The following is a 14872-nucleotide window of genomic DNA, read 5'->3' on the forward strand; positions in this document are numbered from 1 at the left end:
GCATTTCAGGCCAGCAAAGACACAAGGACATTTTCTACCATCAATGCAGTCTGTATCTTTACAGTATAGGTGGGTCAAATCCCGTATTTCCCGAGGGGCTGATTCCTTCAGACTTGTCACACACGGCAAGCTTTCATCACACTTAACCCAACCGTACTCAGTGGGATCCCTCATTATGGGCTTTACAATGAGGCTACTGCACCAGATCATAGTCTGGAACTTTGCTCTAAGAGCATGTTGCCTAAACGCATCATCAGTGGGTGGAAGAGATGAGGGTATCATGTCATGTTCCCTTGCGACCCTTCCCACCCTTCCCATACATCAAAAGGAGGAGCTCCCTGGCAGCATCAAGCCCCTCATCATCTGGATAGTGGAATTCTGTCAGTCCCTTCAGAGCTTCCTGGGTTTTTTGGAGGATGGTGTAGGCAGTTTTCTTCCCAAGCTTGAAGAAGCCACTGGTGGAATCGCAGCCTGTAAGGGCATGTACAGCAGGTAGAATTGGAACACTGTTCCACCCCAATAGCCTCGGCAGTTTTTCATACTGGAATGAACCGCTCCCTGGTGTCAAACTTTCCTGAGTGGCCGGAGTGTATGTATACACCATTGCTTAATTCCCCCTACTTTGGTAGTACAGCAAAAGGACGAGGACATCTGTATCATCACATCTGACAATGCATCTTCATCAATCAAGGCTAATATTCGTTCCTCGTATTCAGCCTTGATACATGTAGTCAAGATTACTGATATCCACTACTAGCACCTCTATTGGAAGAAAATTTGTAACACCGATTATGTCCCTTACACGATGACATCGCTGACCAATCACAGCATCGGTAACATGTGACAATCTTGAAAGCAGTATCAAAAATTAACCACCGAAACCTTTTTTTTAACATATCGTGACAAACACGACACGTTTCCACAGATGCTGACGCTACCATCTTTGTTTACAATAACAAGGGAATCTATAAGGAGCGTTGCGATTCATTGCAATCAGATCTCATCGCATCCAATGAAATTTAAGCATTTTGTGGCACGATTTCTTGACGACATGTATCGAGGCTGAATACGAGGAACGAATATTAGCCTTGATTTATGAAGATGCTGACATTGGTGCGTGGAAAGGAAGATAAATGTGTGGCATGCAATATCATCCTGGTATCTGCCTCATCATGGGTTGAGAATAGCTCCTCTAGATCTCTGGTTTCGCGATCAGTTATCTCTTTCACAACTTCTCGGCTGAGATGACCTCCAGCAATCACAAATTGTCGTTCTTGAGGAATTCTGTCCGGTACGTTTTCCTCTATGTACTGGCTCAGGAAGTGAATGAGAGCTGCTTTGTGGATGTACAATTTTTTATTGCGTTTTGGGACTAAAGGGGTTAAACGAGCATGTTGTGCACCAATTTTGCCAAGTACAACATCATTTCCTGAAACTAGAGAGCATAAGCTTCATTTTCATACCATTTTCAACTTGTTATACCTCCGGTAGGGGTATGTCCATTTTCTGGAGCACTTTTCTGCTCCTTGCCGCCTCTCTAAATTCCTAATACTAGTAATACTAAAAACAATGTGCTTGGGAGTTACTGAACTGTTTGTTTTCTTTCCTTTTCTTTCATACTTTATTAAAATTATTACTTTTCATTTGTTTATTGTTTCTAATCTATCATATCTGTAGTTAATTGTTGTCTTTTATTGTAAAACCTGGGGTTTTTTTTATTTTGTGTTAGTTGTGTTATTGGTAATAGGTATACATTTTAAATTTGTTTCGTTTTAAAAATTTGCAGCTAATAAATTTTGTGTTCTTTTTTATATAGTGTTAGTGCCACTGGTGTCAGCTGGTTAATTTTCTTTTATATGCCTAACATTTTGTTGTAGAGTTATAATTTTGTTAACTGGTCTAAAAACTGGTTAATTTCTTTTGTAGTTTGCTGGGTTTTCTTCAGAATCGTTGTCTGATCGAGTGATTGATGCCCAATGTAAAGCAATAATTACATCAGGTGTGTGCTGTTAGGTCTTGGCTTCAATCTTGTTAAAAATATACTTTTCAACTTCATAATTAAATTCAAAGTGCATGGTTCATCTTTGCATGACCAAAAAAAATAAAAATAATAATTATCTTTTATTTCTGTTTTCTAAGTTTCGTTGGATTATAACTGTCATGAAGCTCTAAACTTACTATGATAAATCTGGTTATTAAACTAAAGAAAATGATCGGCCCTACAATAAAGAATCTATGTTTGTATTATATTTAAAATATTATTAATAAAATTACAACAAATTGCACCACTGTCACTTTTAAAATAAAGTAGAAGGTAACATTTTACTGCTCTATGTCGGTAGAACTCAAATTAAATATTCTATTGCTAAAAAAAAAATCAGTTAACAATTTTAGTTACCTTAGCAGCCAAAAACATTATCAAGTCAAGAAAATTCTCCAGTATTCTTGTATGAACAGCATACCGTAGTTATTGGTAGATTGTAAACTGATGGCAAGTGTGTTCTGTATTGTGTTTGGTTAATTACATTCTTTTTCCGGGATCAAATGAAAATAACACCCAAGTCAAGAATATTCTCCAGTATTCTTGTATGAACAGCATACCGTAGTTATTGGTAGATTGTTAAACTGATGGCGAGTGTGTTCTGTATTGTGTTTGGTTAATTACATTCTTTTTCCGGGATCAAATAAAAATAACACCCAGAAAGCTAATGACGCCATTAGAAAGTGATGTCAAGTTGACGGTTCAAGGGTCTACAGTTAGATTGTAGCCAGGTATTTTTTGTCAAGAAATACCAAATATACAGTTAGTTCTGTAGAAAAACAATTCAGTTTACAAAGGACATAACCACATGGAGTTTCTGGATTTGTGAGTGTTATTGTCTATTTGATTCTCACAAATGTTTCATTTTTAACTTCAGGCTAACGCCTTCTGTCAAAAATTACATTTGCGGGATCAAATAGACAATAATACCCATAAATATTAAAACTCCATATGGTTATCTCCTAATTATATTGGTTGAATTTTCATACTAGGAAACAGTATAGCAGGAATATGACAAAGTGTAACAACTTTTGGTTCCTTGATTTGGCCCACACACTATCAGAGTAGGTCTTTAGATCTCACTAATTTGGGAACAACAAGTTTTTGGTTTATTTTGAGCACTCTGAGGTCATGTTATTGTATGGTAATGTTATTGAAGGCTTGTAAATATTCAGAACTGCATTTTGATCTAATTACAGCTTATCATTTCAGTGGTTATGAGGTGAAATGTGTTGAGGTCAGCTTGTTTGTACTTAATTTGGGCTTGCTTTTATTGGGCATACTTATTTTGGACACAATGTTTATTGCATCGACTTTGGTGCAATCTAAAGCCCTGCAGAGATGATTATTTCCATGAAAATCAGACACGAGTAAGATACATTTTTAGAATAATAGTATTAAATAAACTATTAAAATACTTATTTAACAAAACCAAATAATTTTTTCTTTACATAATTCTGACCTTTGTAAAAACACTTTTTTTCTTCTTGTTTTTTTAATGAAATTTTGAGAACTTGCTCTGTTACCAATATAAAAACAGTAAATTTTGAACTTTTTGTAATTATGATCATAATTAATAGTAGTTTGCTTCAGTCTAACAGCAACATTACATGACACAGAAAAAGGTTTTTATATTTGGTCTAAAATTACAATGATTTTTTATTTTATTAATTATTATTATTAAAAAAAATTCTATTGGTACATGTATTGGGTATGTTAGAAATTTGTGTTTGGATTTCAGCATATAAAGAATTACAACTTATAACGACTGAAAATGGGATGTCAGTTTCGGTTTGCTCATTATTTATAGCTGCATACAAAATCATGCACATGTAAGTGAACATACCATGTGTTCATTTAAATGTCATACATATGAATACAATGTCATAGATGCATGATGTATTTGTTTGTAGGGTTTTTTGTTATGGTTGTTAGTTTGTGGTGATGGGTTGCATAAAATATATACATTTTGTATATATTCTTTTTATTTAATTTTATTTTTGTTATATGGTAGTTATTTAGATTTCCTTTTTTTTTTTTTTCGACACTTATTATCTATAACACATTAGTGTAAATGGTATATGACATCTCAGCCATTAGGAAAATAAGTGTCTGGGGATAATTACTCTTGTTGATTATAAATAATAGTAAGCTGATCACCGTAGTAAATGACTATATTCCTCTGCTGCCACATAAGTAGATCACTGCTACTAAATGACAGCAAGGAACTTTATTGTGAGTTCAGAGCAAGTAAGGCATAACTGTCATGATGTTGTCTTTCCTCTGAAATCACTTCAGACATATATGTTTATTATTATTATTATTATTAGGACTCCAAGCCATAGATTAGTTTAGCACTAATAGTAATTAAGTCGACTACAAATAATTTAATTTAAATTACATTCATTACAATTTACCATCATCCCAGTGGTCCAGTTGTATTAATTTGAGTTTATCAATGAATGTAAAAAAAACATTACGTTGTCGGGGAACGTCATACCTGATTATGTCATTTTATATTGGTATCTTATCTTATTGTGCGTTACTATTTAACACCAAAAATAATTCAAAATAAAAGATTAACTTTTTGTGTTATTAACTTCGCCGATACATACAGTTTGCAGATGTTTTTTGTTTGTTCATACCTCAATGACCGTAAAAGAAATAACAGACAATCCATGTCCTAGTACTGGTATTAAGTCTGCTTGGAATGAATTTGTATCTCATTTGTTATATTACTTGTTGAGAAAATCAGATAATTTTTAGAATGTATAACATTTGTATTGCACACTTTGCTGTTTACCACAACTGCCCAATGCACACCTGGTTTGTTTCCTTGTTGAAAACTGTTAGTACCAGAGAATCTGTATTTTACCATTAGCTTGACATGTTAATTTTGTTTTGTAAAGCTTTGCTTTCATGTTATGTACACAGTAATGAAAGATCATTCAGTCCACATAAAGTGCACTTAAATAAGTGAGATTAGCATGTTAGTCTTATCTAGCACCACACACTAATTACATTACATGATGTTTTTTCACAACCAGCCTGTCTCTAAGAGTATTTATTGTGTCATAAACTCATTTGATAATGTAGAGTATTAACCTAGTTAATAATGGTATGCAAATTTAAAGGTATATGCAAATTTTCAAGGTCTCTTGGTAATAATGTGTTGCTGTGAGTCACTAGTTTACAAGCCATCAAGACCTGTATGCCTGAGCATAACATTTTCATAAGATTTAGTTAAAGTGTGTGACGTCAAAGTAATTTGTGCTAATCATGTCAGGGCGGGATGTAGCCCAGTGGTAAAGGGCTCGCTTGATGTGCAGTCGGTCTGGGATCGATCCCTGTCGGTGGGCCCATTGGGCTATTTCTCATTCCAGCCAGTGCATAGGGCTTCTGGAATATTTATAAAATCCACTAGCCATGGGATCAGTGATTAAATATTAAATATAATTGATTAAATTACTAGCCACGATTAAAAATTCAATAGCCCTACTTTACTTTAAGTTAAAACAATTTTACAAAATAATAGTAATAATCAGAATTGTTACCTAAAGACTAACATTGGTGGGTTGGGGCAGGATATTCATATTTACATAATAGACTTAACTGCAACATTTGACCAAAAACATTTCACTAGCCGTCAGGCATGGCAATAGTAGTTATTTACTAGCCCACCACTGAATATCACTAGCCATTTGAGTGGGGCTACCACCATCTAGAATCCCTGCAGTGCACCACGACTGGTATATCAAATTCTGTAGTATGTACTACCCTATCTGTGGGATGTTGCATATAAAAGAACCCTTGCTGCTAATCAAACAGAGTAGCCCATGAAGTGGCGACAGCGGGTTTCCTCTCTCAATATCTGTGTGGACTTTAACCATATGTCTGACGCCATATAACCATAAATAAAAGTGTTGAGTGCATCGTTAAATAAAACATTTCCTTCCTTCCTTCCTATTCTTGTCTTGGGTCTGATTCCAGATGTTATTCTTTTCTTGGGTCCAAGGGGTGTTCAGTGAAAAAAACTCTTATATCTTATATAAAGCCATCCTTTAAAAAAAAAAACGGCGTCGTGGCAGGCCATCAGTCTACAGGCTGGTAGGTACTGGGTTCGGGTCCCAATCGAGGCATGGGATTTTTAATCCAGATACCGACTCTAAACCCTGAGTGAGTGCTCCGCAAGGCTCAATGGGTAGGTGTAAACCACTTGCACCGACCAGTGCATCGTTAAATAAAACATTTCTTTCTCTCCTTTAAAAAAACAATCATGACTTAAATATAATTAGAAAAACATTTTAATCAAATTCTAAACTTCACCTTGTCCTTGGCTCACATTATTCAAGGTGATCAGGAAAACTTTTTAATCAAATTCTAAACTTGACCTTGTCCTTGTCTCACTTTAAAAGATTCAAGGTAATTAGATTTTTTTTTATTAAAGTTCAAGTAAGTTAAGAAAACAACCCACCTACATCTGTATACCAGTCAGTTAAAAATATTGGCATATTTGTAATTTACTGTCATTCATAGTGACTATTTTGTCTGTAAACAAAATATTTTAAAAATATTTTGGAATCATAATTAAATTTTGTTTTACTATTTCACACATCTAAATATATACTACATGTATTTAAAAGCATACACATCTTTAGCATATTTCTACTGACATTTAAATTTCAACAAGATTGATCAAACTTACTTTTTTCTGAACAATTCCAGGGCCCTGTTTTACAAAGCGATCTTATTTCTAAGATCATATTAAGCAGTGTTTGAGATTAACGGTATCCCGATATCCAGGGGATACCAGAATTTGATTTTGGATACCAGACTTCAAGAACCCAGTATCCAACTGGGATACTGGCCAAATTTTGTAATCTCGAACACTGTTAAGTGCACAATTTAAGGTGATCTTAGTGCAAAGATTACTTCGTAAAACAGGGCCCAGGAATGTTAGTATGACTAGTATTTTAATACTATTGTCTTGTTTACATTATGAAAATTAATGTTTTAAAAATTATTGTAAAAAGAAGATAGTAAAGTATGTAATTTACTAATCAGTCATATACATTAGATATATTGTGTTGTTAATATGTATCTTTATTGTGTAAATAGCTTTTTATAAACTTAAGCTACTAAATTATGCAGGAAAAGAAAATTATAAAAAATTATTTCACTGTCTTTGCACATCAATAATGTTATTTAGTTTCTGTCTAGATGGTGTTTGGAGAGGAACAAAACTACTGAATCTCAAAGAAATAGTTGACAATGCAGTCAAGTTGTGTGATGACAGGTAATATACTTAAAAAGAAGGTCATCAGTATATGTAATGTTAATTTCAGTGGTTAATTTGTAAGAGACTTGTTCATCATGAAGCAGCCAATCGTTACTGTGAAACCAAACTTGAAAGTTGCTTGGGGTAATCTAATGAAGTACATTACTACCACACAAAGTAACAGCTATAGAAAGAATAACCCTTCTAAATGATATCTACTTTGATCAAAGAAGCACTAAAATACTAAGAAGATTTTAGCAATATTTTGGGTGAAAATTGTCATGATAGGCTATGAATTTTTTTATGAACAGTTGCTCTACTGTAGATATAGCAAATGCTGAATGTTATTTAAAAAAAAAAACCTATTACAGTCAGTTCTGGATTGTCTACTTTATACAAGTTATCATGTTTACCAAAGAAAATTACTTTGTGCTATGTTTATCAGATGTGGTTTAGACATCTTCAAAATTCAAATATCTGCCATGTTTTTCGATTTTCGATTTTATTCTAAATTTGAATTTTATCTATCTGTGATATTTGTATTTGCACTGTGTTGTTCTTTAACTCTTGAATTTTTTTCTTGATGATGTTCATCACTTAATATTTTGGATTTACCATAGTTTGATAGTTGATTTATTTTTCAATCATTCATTTTTATTTTCTATTCCATTTGTGCAGATAATTGTCATATTTTGAACCCAGTCTGTTTTTATGTGGTTTTATTTATTTCACTATAAGATAGTTTAAACTTTAACTTTTAGTATATTATTAAAATTTTAATAATAAGTATCTGCTTGTTTTTGTGACAGGGGGCATACAGTGGAGAAATGCATTATAGTACGACATTTGAGCCCAGAGAATGAAATTATTGTGCATGATGATGTTAATGGTGATCAGGATCAGGAACCACCAGCCAAGAGGCCTTACAACAAATTTAAGGTAAACTAATTTTCCCACCACTAAACATTAGAAAGGCCTTTTTAAGCAGTATTGATTGATTAATTTCATTTTATGTAACTTAGATTAGCGATTACAGCTAAAGAATAGTAAAGAATGGCAGGTTACGGGAGGAACAATAATTGCATAAAATATCTTAAATAGTTAATACAAATATAATTGAGATTGCAGCTTTTTGAAATGGTGCTAGGCAAGTAATCACACAGTTTTAACTAAAAGGTATTAAATTTTTATTGCAATTTGCCAGTCTACTAAATCTTTCAAGGCAAATGTGGATGGGAAGGGGAGTGATCCCTTGCCTTTCTTGGCGAAGACTGGCATTAGATATTTTGTTGACAAATCATGTTTTATGTATCTTGTACACAAATGTCCTTTCCTTTTTTTTTGCTGGACCAAAAATGTAAACAAATTTTTATTAGTTTCAATATAGAACACTAACTTACTAAAACATTTATAAGCGAAAAAAAACTGCTTTTTTTTTTTCTTCTTTTGTTAACTCACATCTAAAAGCATACATCAAAATTTTTAATTTTGTAGGAAATATTTTTACGAACAGTTTTTGTATGCCTCAAAAGCATTAAGCTGGCATTAACACATCCCCTTAGCATACAAGTTGTATGCATGTATATGTGAATGGCACCTAATATGTAATTGATTACAACCTAAATTTTGAGAACACTAATATGTCACTGATTATTTTTAGATCAACTGGCATTCTGGCCGTGATGTGTGGTGGCATGAGGTGATGGCGAAGTCATCCCCAGTGTGTGAACCAGAGTGGATGGATGCTGAAGACCCCCTCTTCATGCTCTACACCAGGTTAGATTACTAATGTTCTGTCGACAGTTTCACCCTAATGTTATTTTTATTTTATACTCCTAAATAAACAGGCAGAATGGATTTAAAACCAAGGGTGCTTAAAATTATACATTCCATTTTATAGAGGGTCTGGTTTTGACACCACAGCACATTTTAAACTTCAGTTATTTTTGGTGTCTAATATTTCGATACTTCGACTTAAAAGATAGACATCTACTGAAAAGGAGGAATGGATCTTTCATATGCAGTCTCCTCATAAATACAATAACATTTGATGTAACAGTTGTGAAGAATGGTTAGGATGTTGTGTGGGGGTGGATATCACAGGTAATCGATCTTATGAAGCGATCGCCTGATGCGCGATCGATCTAAGATATGATTCTCGTCGGTGGGCTCATTGGGCTATTTCTCGTTCCAACCGGTGCTCCACAACTGGTGTAACAAAGGCTGTGGTATGTACTACCCTGTCTGTGGGATGGTGCATATAAAAGATCCATGGCTGCTAATTGAAAATAGTAGCCCATGATGTGGCGACAGCAGGTTTCCTCTCTCTGTGGTCCGTAACCATATATCCGACGCCATATAACCGTAAATAAAATGTGTTGCATGCATCGTTAAATAAAATATTTCCTTCCTTCCTTGATCTTATGACCTGTTGCACTGCATGCCCCTATCAGTATGTGGCATCACAAGTTGGTTACTGCTATATTGCATTTGAAATAATTTGTATACCCTTTTAAAGACAGTTGATGGCTTTTACAGAGGATGTTGCTGGAGCAGGGTTAATGAATATTTGCTGGTGTTCATCTGTTGTTACCTTTTTACATTAATCTTGGTTTCAGAGACAGCGATACAGTGTGAAACTAATCTATGAAAGTAGGTAGTATGGTTGCTGTGAACAGCAGATTTGTGTGAAATTACATAAATGCACATACCAGTACATGCATACTGATGTTCCCAGTAATGCCAAATCTCACTTCGTCATGTTTTTGTTGAACTTTGCACTTGTGATATTTCAACTTTATAGTTGTCACATTAGTGGGTGCACATTGCTAATATGTATTGTTGAGTGTAAGTTTTCGAGTGCAAATTAAGTTCAGAGTGGTCATTCATGTTATCATCAAATTACTATATATGGCAGTAAGACTGAGAACAATACTTATAGTTTTCAACATCTGATCAAACAAAAACAACACTACATACAGTTTGATCAAATGTAAAATACACATTTAAAAAATATTAATTGTGTAACAACGCCACTAGAGAACATTCATTTATTAATCATCAGCTATTGAATGTCAAACATTTCGTAATTTTCGACTTGTAGTCTTAGAGAAAACACGATACCTTTTTTCATTTGTAACAAGGCATCTTTTATATGCACTTGTCTGGTGACATTTTTTGAACTTTCTTTTCCGGTTCTTATAGTCACAATTCGAGCATTTGATCTGGCTCCAAGTCAGGCTCCGATCGTCATAAAGTTCCTTTAGTTTATCTATAGTGTGCATGCGCCGTTTAAATTTATTGCCTAACCCAGAGTTTAGCGGTTGTTTTATTTTATTTTATTTTTTTATACCCAACATTAAAATAATTTTAATACATGATTGCGCAAGCACAAAAAGATAAGAAAAGGAAAGGAAAAAAAAAAAAAAAAAAATTGAAGATCTGTTCTAAATACTTGAGACTGCAGGTTTAAACAAACCCACAAACCCCCAATATTTCACTTATTTTTCTTCTATTTGAATTATGATCCACTGTTATTCTTATGGAATTTAATTTTTTTCTTCTAAAAATGTCCATTTCACATGTTTCAGTGGTTCTACTGGTAAACCCAAGGGTGTGTTACATACAGTTGGAGGATACATGCTGTACTCTACCACCACATTCAAGTATGTCTTTGACTACCACCCGTCTGATGTGTTCTGGTGCACTGCAGATGTGGGCTGGATTACAGGACATACCTATGTCTGCTACGGCCCACTCTGCAATGGGGCAACAGGAATAATTGTAAGTGATAACTGACTATGAACAGTACATGTTAAAGATTATTAAACTTAGATTGTGTTTTCTACCACATTTAAATTTTAACTGAGTATTGAACTGAATACTTAATGTCTTTGTATTTCATGAACTGAATACTTAATGTCTTTGTATTTCATGAATCAATCAGTGTTGTAAATATTAAATATATGTTCTCACTATATTTAAGCCATCCTTAAAAATTAGGGAAATGGGAAGGGAGGGACAGAGGGAGGTAGAGAGAAAGAGGAAGGGAGGGAAAGAAAAGACAAAGAATTATAACTAAAAAATATTTTTAGTTTTTATTAAAGATTGTTTCTTAAATCTTTGCACATAACTGTGCTTACAATAAAGCTTTGTAACACTAATCAATCTGTTGATAAACAAACAACAACAAATAATAATAATAATAATGCATGTGAGAAGTATTAGAACAGTATAGATTATACAGTGTAGTTAAAAAGAAGCACATAGTAATTATTTCTTCTTTACCTACTTCCTTTATGGTAATTTAAAGATTACATTTTGTATTAGTTTGAAGGTGTGCCTTTGTATCCTGATGCTGGTAGATTCTGGGAAATTGTTGACAAGTACAAGGTTACAAAGTTCTACACAGCACCTACTGCCATTCGAACTCTTATGAAGTTTGGTGATGAACACGTCACAAAGTATGTTAGATTATTTTCCAAATTGTGCTCCACAGGCATTGTTTACATCTTTTTCTGATACTTAAGACATTTGACATTTTTGAGGTTTGAATTTATTTACGGGCCGTTTACAATTAACAACATTTTATTGAATTTACATAAATTGTGTGATGGGGGTTAATACCAGAGTACACTAGAACTTTTAAAAAGAAGAAAAGTGTACACTTTGTTCACCTGTGATATACTTGATATACATGAATGCTGTCTTTGGGTCTTTGTTTTTAACAAAAACAATATCATAGTAAGTTAGTTGCATGCTCAGGATGTGATGTCTTGCAGGATCATACATCCTCGTTGAACCCATCAGATCATTTCCCATTCCAACCAGCATGACATCTGTTATATCTCAGGTTGCGGCGTTTGCTTCTGTATTTGTTAATATGTTGTTAGTGTATTATGGCAGTCAGTGTCTTCTCTTATTCTAAAAATCGGGTAGAAGTGTTTGGAGTGTCATGGCTTACATGGGGGGGGTGTGTGTAAATATCAAAAAGTGGTTGATTTAAACAAAATATTTTCTCACATATATGACTAGCTGCTATTTGGCTCTCGGTAGCCTTCAATAATGTGCTGGTGTGTTGTTAGACAATTTACAAAGATTCCATCCCATTTTCTTAGACATTCAAGAAAATCACTGAAAATACTGGGGACTGTTGGAGAGCCAATCAACCCAGAAGCATGGTTGTGGTACCACCGAGTGGTGGGCAACGAGAAATGTGCAGTTGTGGACACTTTCTGGCAGACTGAAACTGTATGTTTATAATCATCTATACAATTGTTGTTTTGTAACATTTTCTGATTATGTTATGATTCATGGTGGTTTTATGAAGGATTTGGTATAGAATTATTTAGATTCCCTAAATATTTAACATTGGTTTCATGGCAGTAATTGATCTAATCAAAAGTTATAATGTTCAAAGCCAATTTTTATAGAAATTTTATGAAGCATCAACACCCTTGCATTTGACACCCTTTTGACAAGATAAGATTAACAGATCTGGATTACATACTTCTAACTAGTTACTTCTTTGTCTACAGATCAAATAAATTGGAGTGCATTTATTAAAAAAGACTGGCTTATATACTTCAGTTTATTAATATAAAAAAGAAAATAAGTTGAATATTTTTACTATACTGAACATGCATTTTGTTTTTTTTGACAGGGAGGCCATGTTCTGACACCATTACCAGGAGCAATCCCTACAAAACCGGGATCAGCTGTAAGTTGTGATAAACAATATTTAATCTAGTGTAAAAAAATCACATGGTCTAGCTGTATAACCTCTGCAATTGCCTACAGCAGTCGGCAGTGCCATGGAGATTGCTGCGGAGTGTTTAATTCTCTACAGCAAATAGCATTCAGGGCTTCTAGAATATTTATAAAATCCACTAACTATGGGATCAGTGATTAAAATTTTTACTAGCCACAATTAAAAATTCACTAGTCCTACTTTACTTAAGTGAATACAATTTTACTAAATAATACTAATAATTAGATATTTCACGAAAAGAGGGAGATGGAGCTTAAAATGACTAACATTGGGGGTTTGTAGTGGGGGCATGATATTAATATTTACAAAATAGACTGCAACCTTCAAAAACTAAATATTCACTAGCCGTCGGGCATGGCAATAGTAACTTACTAGCCCAACATTGAATATCACTAGCCATGGGAGTGGGGCTACCATAATCTAGAAGCCCTGACCATTGCTGTATAGTTAAGTGACTAATGATTTGGGATATATTTTATAATAGGTTTTTTATGTTTTTTTCCCACAGTGTGTTCCATTCTTTGGTATAGTTCCAGAAATCTTATCAGAAAATGGAGAAACAATTCCGAAAAATTCAAACAAAGAAGGTTACTTGGTGAGTAATATATGGAGGTAGACTGTTATTATAAGACTTTTTAAGAGTATTGAATTCATATCATATTAGATTAAAATGTTAAACTTAGTATTTATAGACATTTAACAATTTGTATGGTAACTAGAAGCTTTTTCACTCATTTGTTGACAGGAATTGGTTTTCAGTGTCCTTCTGCTCTTATTCTTGGTTGCAGAATTTACCACAGATGTTACGACACATTAGTTAATAAGCCACATAAACTCAGCTAAGTCAAATAACAAAATGTCTTGGTTAGACAGCTTATGGTCTTATGAATCAGTTTTGAAGTATAACATTGACATCTGTTAAAACGATAGAAAACATATTTTTTTAGCATATTGTCAGATATGTTTATAAGACCACTTAACAGTAGTTTGTACACACTGCCAATGGTAATTCTAAAAAAGTGTCCTTTAAACAGATAAAGTACATACATTTGTATGCAGAAGGGGAATATACCTGAAGTGTGTTGGTTTTATTGTTAGGTATTCAAACAACCGTGGCCCGGAATAATGAGAACAGTGTATGGAAACCATGAGAGGTTTGAAACGACTTACTTCAAGAAATTCCCTGGGTATTACTGCACAGGAGATGGTAATGACTTTGTACAACATGATTTTGTTATTACTTTTACTTCATGCACTGACTGAAATGGCTGTTTCATAAAAATAGTTATTTTGCATTTTTAAACATTTTCATAGATGTAGAAATATTTATTAATAATGTTTCATTAAAGATTAGCTCTCTAATAAAGATAAAGACAAACACTAACACTAAATTGATGTGGCAAGTTGTAGTCAAATATCAGGAGATACGTATTATTTCATTTGCAATGAAGGGGTTTTTAATTTGATAAAAATTAGTGAAAATCCTTCATTAAAATCATTGTTTTAGCTTGAAGTAAAAGTAGCATAACTTGATTCCATTGAATAGTGGCTTCCATTCTTCGTCCCTCCCCCTCCCCCAGCATAAACTGGGAAAAACCAAAAAAAACCTTAAAGGTGGCACTGATGATTAGGGTAGTTGTGAAATGAATTACCATAGGTCAGTATCTTCAACAATGACAGTTTTTTGCTGCTATATAACAATTATTGCTGTCATTTGAGAGGATAATGTTTGTTTTTTAATTTTTCATAATTATATTTCCAAGTTTTTTAATTTTTCTGAAAT

The 14872-nt window shown here is 33.6% G+C and overlaps 1 protein-coding gene across 3 annotated transcripts in view; it reads left to right on the forward strand.

Annotated features, from left to right (window-relative positions):
* LOC121373941 (acetyl-coenzyme A synthetase, cytoplasmic-like) overlaps positions 1-14872 on the forward strand; it is a 57107-nt gene that overhangs the window by 31725 nt on the left and 10510 nt on the right. For 2 of the 3 annotated variants that reach the window (XM_041500779.1, XM_041500784.1), the window contains exons 4-13: positions 1927-1999; positions 7262-7337; positions 8129-8258; positions 8980-9095; positions 10910-11102; positions 11649-11782; positions 12437-12569; positions 12982-13038; positions 13598-13684; positions 14188-14296. In XM_041500779.1, coding sequence (XP_041356713.1) covers positions 1927-1999; positions 7262-7337; positions 8129-8258; positions 8980-9095; positions 10910-11102; positions 11649-11782; positions 12437-12569; positions 12982-13038; positions 13598-13684; positions 14188-14296 — 1108 coding nt within the window. The remainder of the gene's footprint in view (positions 1-1926; positions 2000-7261; positions 7338-8128; positions 8259-8979; positions 9096-10909; positions 11103-11648; positions 11783-12436; positions 12570-12981; positions 13039-13597; positions 13685-14187; positions 14297-14872) is intronic. The other variant, XM_041500780.1, reaches the window with a different exon arrangement.

The sequence above is a fragment of the Gigantopelta aegis genome, chromosome 6 (genome assembly GCF_016097555.1).
Source record: "Gigantopelta aegis isolate Gae_Host chromosome 6, Gae_host_genome, whole genome shotgun sequence".
In the NCBI taxonomy this organism is placed as follows: domain Eukaryota; kingdom Metazoa; phylum Mollusca; class Gastropoda; order Neomphalida; family Peltospiridae; genus Gigantopelta; species Gigantopelta aegis.